The following is a 6594-nucleotide window of genomic DNA, read 5'->3' as shown; positions in this document are numbered from 1 at the left end:
AGAGGGAGAGGGAGAGGGAGAGGGAGAGGGAGAGGGAGAGGGAGAGGGAATCTCTGTCAGTGCAAAGCACAACACAGGGCTCAAACTCAAACTGTGAGATCATGACCTGAGCTGAAGTCAGATGCTCAACTGACTGAGCCACCCAGGCGCCCCAAGTGTCCAACTCCTGATCTCAGCTCAGGTCTCGATCAGGGGCAGAATTCAGGCCCGACGTGGGACTTCGTGCTGGGTGTGGAGCCTACTTAAAAAAATAAAAAAATAATCAGGGCACCTGCATGGTTCAGGTGGTTAAGCATCCGACTTCAGCTCAGGTCATGATTTCGTGGTTCATGAGTTCAAGCCCCATGTCAGGCTCTGTACTGACAGCTCAGAGCCTGGAGCCTGCTTCAGATCTGTGTCTCCTTCTCTCTCTCCCCTCCCCTATGCTCTATCTCTCTCTCTCTCTCTCTATCACACACTCACTCGCTCAAAACTAAACATTAAAAGATTAAATTTAAAAATAAATAAAACCAAGATGGATGAAAGACCTAAATGTGAGACAAGAGATAGTGAAAATCCCAGAGAACACAGGCAAGAATCTCTTTGACATCTACCATAGTAACTTCTTACTAAACACATCTCCAGAAGCAAGAGAAAAGCAAAAATGAACTATTGTGACTTCAAGATAAAAAGCTTCTGCCCAGGGAAGGAAACAATCAACAAAACTAAAAGGCAACCTCTGCAATTGGAGAAGATATTTGCAAATGGCGTATTCGATAAAGGGTTAAGATCCAAAATATATAAAGAACTTATAAAACTCAATACCTAAAAAACAAATAATCCAGTTTTAAGAAATAGGCAGATGACATGAATAGATATTTTCCCAAAGACATACAGATGACTAACAGAAACATGAAAAGATGCTCAATTTCAATAACCAGGAAAATACAAATCAAAACTATAATGAGTATCAGGCCACACCTGTCAGAATGACTAAAATTAACAACACAGGAAACAACAGATGTTTGTGAGGATGTGGAGAAAAGAGAACCCTCTTGCACTGGTGGTGGGAATGCAAACTGACAATAGCCAAATTATGGAAAGAACCCAAATATCCATCGACTGATGGGTAAAGAAGATGTGGTGTATATGTGTATGTATGTATACACACACACACACTGGAATATCGTGTATATATATTATCCAGCCATCAAAAGGAATGAAATCTCGTCGATGTGGAAGGAGCTAGAATGTATTACAAGTGAAAGAAGCCAGAGAAAAGCAAATACCATATGATTTCACTCATATGTGGAATTTAAGAAACAAAACACATGAACATAGGGGAAAGAAAGAAAGAAAGAAAGAAAGAAAGAAAGAAAGAAAGAAACCATAGAAGAGACTCTTAACTATAGAGAATTGAGGGTTGCTGAAAGGGAGGTGGGAGGGGGATGGGCGAAATGGGTGCCAGGTATTACGGAAGGTACTTGTGATTGAGAGCTAGGTGTTATATGTAAGTGATATCACTAAATTCTACTCCTGAAACTATTATTAGGTGATACTGGAATTTAAATAAAAATGTGAAACATTTAATAAATAAAGGCTGTTAGGGTCATGGAAACAAATATTTAAATTTATGTAAATACTGGTAATACAATGGAGGCATATTTAAATTATGTTCTCATTTATTGTCATGATTTCATGTCATGAGTTCCGGCCCCACATTGGGCCCACTGCTGTCAGCCTGTCAGCACAGAGCTAGCTTCGAATCCTGTCCCCCTCTCCTGCCCCTCCCCCACTTGTGCTCTCTCAAAAATAAATATTTTTAAAAAAGGGTCAAGTGTATATATAAAGTGCCTGATGCCAATCCCAGCACTTAGTAATTGTTGTGTAAGTCTTAGTGCTCTACCACCTTTCCCCAGTCCTTCCATTGAGCCCCACCTAACTTGTGACAGGATGAACTTTACTTGAAATTTTTCAGGGCAACAAGGAAGTGGTTCAAAACAGCCTCATTTTTACCTTAAAGATTTTACCGCCAACATAATTAAGATATGATAATTACAAAGAATTCAGGTATGTAAAAGGCCATTCTTTGAAACATGATATTGGATTCCTTGTCTTAGATGAGAACTGACCACTCTAGAGAGAAGCTCAGTTACTCAACATTCTCGGCACCCTTAATACGGCCAAAAACATACAACTGTGGCCACAGTCACATGGACCCTGTTCTCAGAGTCTGCAGAGTAGGTAAGCAAAGCATGAGCAACAGTCATGTGTAAATTAGTCTGACATCACTTCCCAAATAGGCAGTAAACAAATTAAAGAACTACAAATTATGTCACACAAGTTTTGACATTTGCTACCAGCACAGCACCCACTTTGCCAAAATTAAATGGAAAGAAAGGCCTAAATATACACCAAGTAACTTTACAAGTTACAATTTGTCCATATTAAAAATTCACAAAAATAAAAAACTGATGAAACAAAACTTATTCAGTCCAAAGACTAGCTATTCCCAACGATGGAAATATGATTTAGTTTATTTTTCGTTTTTCCAATTTCAAAAACAAGAGAACTAGAATACAATGTCTGTATTACATATGAAAATGACTATTTTGGGGCACCTGGGTGGCTTAGGTCATGATCTCACAGTTCGTGAGTTTAAGCCCTGCAACTGGCTCTCTGCTGTCAGCACAGAGCCTGCTTCGGATCCTGTCTCTCTCTCTGCCCCTCGCCCCCCTCAAAAATAAACATTTAAAAAATAAATTTAAAAAATGACTAAGTTGAACCAGTCTTTTCTGTATCTTAAAAATCTACTACCAGCAGTTAAGCCTATACGGCCTTTACTCCAAACATAAGAGAATCAACATTAAAGCAGAGACACTAAATGACACAGAATCCACAGTTCAATATAAGGAACATACTGAAATGAAAATGGTGATTACTGTACATTAATTCAGAAGTACTGCTAGAAAAGGTCATGATACTAAAATAAGTTGTGACCCACTGATCTAAGTCATTACTTAATTTCTCTCAGTCTAGGCTTGTTTCTCTGTAGAACTGCGAATTCTTATACAACAAATCTGGACTTATACAACAAATCTGGACTACACTATAATGTCATTAGAAAAAGCCTGTATAAACTACTGGGATTTTCAAAGGTACTCATTAAATCCTAGTATTGAGAACTATTTCTCAGGTTCAGTCAACTTGATACTAAGTTGTTTAACTGACATAAAAAAAGTGATCACCTTCAAAAAACAAAAACAAACAAACAAAAACAGTCTTTTAAAACTGAGTGACAAATTCCGAGGCCTGCCACTGGTACTTATTTACAAGTACAATTCCAATGATTCAAGTTAAATGTTAATCTCTGTTCAACTGTTCTCTTTTAACGGCTCGGCTACAACTCAGATCTTTCAAATCTCAAATGGTTTCAGAGTTCAAGATGCCAAATTTCTGATACTTGTCCACATACGTTTTATCCTAGCCTGCTTAGCGAGGCTCTTTCCAAAATTCTCCTCTATAAAAATACTATTGTCACCATTGAACTAATTTTTCCTAAACTGGTGATTCTGCTGCCCCATCTACAACTCACCCAGCTGCCGTCTTCTCACAAGCTACCATACACTAGTGGGGCACTTGGCTCAGTATATACTGCAGCCTCTGGCCAAATAAAGTGAAGCTAACTGGAACTGAACCAATGGTCATTTTGCAAGGACACTTGAACTTTGAAGCACTCTGTAAACTGCTGGTTATTTCTAATAATATTCCTGTGAAGTTGCAGTATTGAGCCACCCATTCTATTTCACTGTAAACTATATGTGACCTTAAAAACAAAAAGTGCAAGATGTGTCCCTGGTTTTTAAAAACTCACAAATCTAGTCCAATTCTTTTTAAGTGTAAACAACTCTTACCAGTGGGGGTGGGCTTAACTTAAAACTAGGAGGCGCTTCTCAGAGCAGCTAACCTGGCACCAGTCATTTGGGAAAAACAGCTTTAGGTCCTAGAATCTTAGGCTTTTCAAGCTCAGCAAATCCAAACCTCATTTTACAAATGAGATTTTAAATTAAGAGCTTATGGTCTGATTACTATAATAGCTAACTCTTACACTGTACTAGGGACAAGGTACTGTTTACACCTATTTACTCCTTTAATCCTCACAACAAACCAGGAAAGAGGGTGAGGTCAACAAATGTACCCAAGGTCACACAGCTATTAAGTGTCAAAGCCAGAACTGATACCGAAGCGGTAGAGCTCCAGAATCCATAGTCTTAAGCCACCGTGCTCCATTGCTTCTCTATAGAATGGTTTAAATGAAGCCGGGGGTCTTTCACGACACTAGGATTCAGAGTTCCAACCTGAGAAGCGAATTCTCCACACACCCCTTTCCCCAATGCCAACATCGCCCACCAGCGCAAGTGAACGGCATGCAAACCTGTGCCTGTACAAGTTCCTCCTGTCTGGCTACAACCTTAAGGAATCTTAAGTAACCAAAATAGGTATCCTCTAGGAAACCAAAAGATGCAGTGGTCAGTCAGAAAAGAACTCGTGCTTCTCGTTTCTGTTTTAATGAGATCATCAGAAATGCCTAGAGTAATAAGTAAATGGCCTATGAGCGCTTTTTCTGAAGAGGCAAACATCTACCGTATTTTCACGATGCCTAAAGTGATGAAACGGAGCTAAAAATCAGGGACGGCCCTGTTTTCTTCCAGCTGTCTCCAACTTATTCGAGAAGGGTGATCCTCAGTTTATGCATCTGAATGTAGGCGAGAAATGAATGGGTGGAGGAAGAGAAGGGGGTGAGAGGGGGTATTACTCCAACTCTCCACCGTAATGAAGCTGAGGCTTCAGACCCTATGTATTAGAAGTTAAAACCAGTATCTCACACCACTGCTGCGCTGGCCGGCTTCAGTGCCCCTCCAGGCTGCAGAGAGGTGGTTACGTGGCGCGTTGAAGCATTTCCTCTAGCCTGAAGAGTAGGTGGCTTTCCCGGCTGGTGGAAGCCCCTCACTCAATGCACTGCAGCAGGGTACGCTTCGGGGAGCCGGGAAATGAGACGTGATAGCTTCCCGGGGATGCCAGAGGGAGCAACGTCTGGGGCGCCTTGCGCGTCGCCGATGTGGGACCACGCCTGCCCCCCTCCTCCACCCCTCAGGACCACCCCCCGCCAAACCCGCCTCCCGGCCTCGAGGGTCAGCAGCACGCTGGAGACGCGACAGGACTCCTGAAGCAAAGGCTCCCGAGGGCGGACACGACCCTCAGCGGACTACTCACCAGATTGAGGGGTCCTTCCATTACTTCCATAGACCCCGGGGTAAACGGCGGCCTGAGGAAGGGGAGCGAGGGCGCCGGAGCACATGGAGGGAAACAGTAGTAAGCAGGGCGACGGAGCGGCGGCGGCGGCAGCTGCCCCTCTCCGCGCCCCGGGAGCCAGCAGTGGGCGCAGAGGGAGCAACAACCGCACCACTTCCTCCTCCGGTGGCGCGCCGCGGGCCCGCCCCCCGCGCCGCGGCCACGCATGCGTCATGGCGTCACACGTGGCTGGTTCAAGGTGGGAGTGGGTGGGGCTCAGGGAAGGCGGGGCCGGACTGGCGTACACTCGCTCGCGGGCTATCTTTCCTCTCGCGAGAGGGGTATCTTCAGCTGCTTGAAGTCTTCTCTGACGTCACGCGGGGGTGGGCAGCCTTGTTGAAACTTGAGTAAAATGGCTGAGTTGTGCTTTTGGCCTCTCAGGTTTTCTTCCAGCATGATTTTTTTTCCCCCAAATCCCTCAGATTGCTACGCCTTCTCTTACTCTCCAGTCCTCACCTTTATTCGTGTACCTGATTGATATTTTTCAAAAATCAGATTTGAGAGGTGCCTGTGTGGCTCAGTGCGTTAAGCCTGCGGCTGCAGCTCAGGTTATGATCTCGCGGTCTGTGAGTCAGAGCCCCTCTTTGGGCTCTCTGCTGTCAGCACAGAGCCCGCTTTGTAGCCTCTGTACCCCTCTTGGTGCCTCTCCCTCACTTGCTCTCTCTCAAAAGTAAATAAATGTTAAAAAAAAAAAAAAAAAAAAGCAAAAGCAAAAATCAGATTTGAGCAACGCTAAGCCAGGCCCTGGACTGGGGAAACATAATTACGGGCTCAGCCCTCAAGGTGCTGGCAAACTAATAAAATAATATGGATTACAAATAGCCAAATATAATACTTGATTAAGTTAACAATTGTGCGCTAAACCACTGTGCTAGGTTCTTTCTGTCAAGGAATTCACTGACAAAAAAATTAGTTGTGATTTATGCTGTAAAGGGAACAGACAGGGAGCTGTGATAGAGGCACCATGAGTTGCACAGCTTCAAAAAAATGAATTTGATCAAGAGTCATGTGAGCTTGGAAGAGGACCCCAAGCTTCAGTTGAGACCACAGCCCTGGTGTACACATTGATTGCAGCCTTGTGAGATCCTGGGCAGAGGACTCACTGAAGCCATGCCCAAACTCCTGACCCATGGAAATTGTGAGATAATGGATGTGTGTTGTTTTAAGCCAGTAAGTTTGAGATAATCTGTTATATGGCAAAGAATCCTATTACAGACTCCTTTGAGGCAGTAAAATCCAGAGGCAGAACTTTTCTTGATAAAC

General features: G+C 43.4%; 1 protein-coding gene across 2 annotated transcripts in view; it reads right to left on the bottom strand.

Annotated features, from left to right (window-relative positions):
* The window catches only part of NRBF2 (nuclear receptor binding factor 2), a 35048-nt gene extending 29573 nt beyond the window's left edge, over positions 1-5475 (bottom strand). For both annotated transcript variants that reach the window (XM_049646144.1, XM_049646146.1), the window contains exon 1: positions 5254-5475. In XM_049646144.1, the coding sequence (XP_049502101.1) occupies positions 5254-5283 (30 nt within the window). In that variant the 5' untranslated portion in view covers positions 5284-5475. The remainder of the gene's footprint in view (positions 1-5253) is intronic.
* Between the last annotated feature and the right edge of the window lie 1119 nt (positions 5476-6594).

Source organism: Panthera uncia, chromosome D2 (genome assembly GCF_023721935.1).
Source record: "Panthera uncia isolate 11264 chromosome D2, Puncia_PCG_1.0, whole genome shotgun sequence".
In the NCBI taxonomy this organism is placed as follows: domain Eukaryota; kingdom Metazoa; phylum Chordata; class Mammalia; order Carnivora; family Felidae; genus Panthera; species Panthera uncia.
Note: the sequence above shows the minus strand (reverse complement) of the source record. Positions and strands in the feature narration are given on the sequence as shown.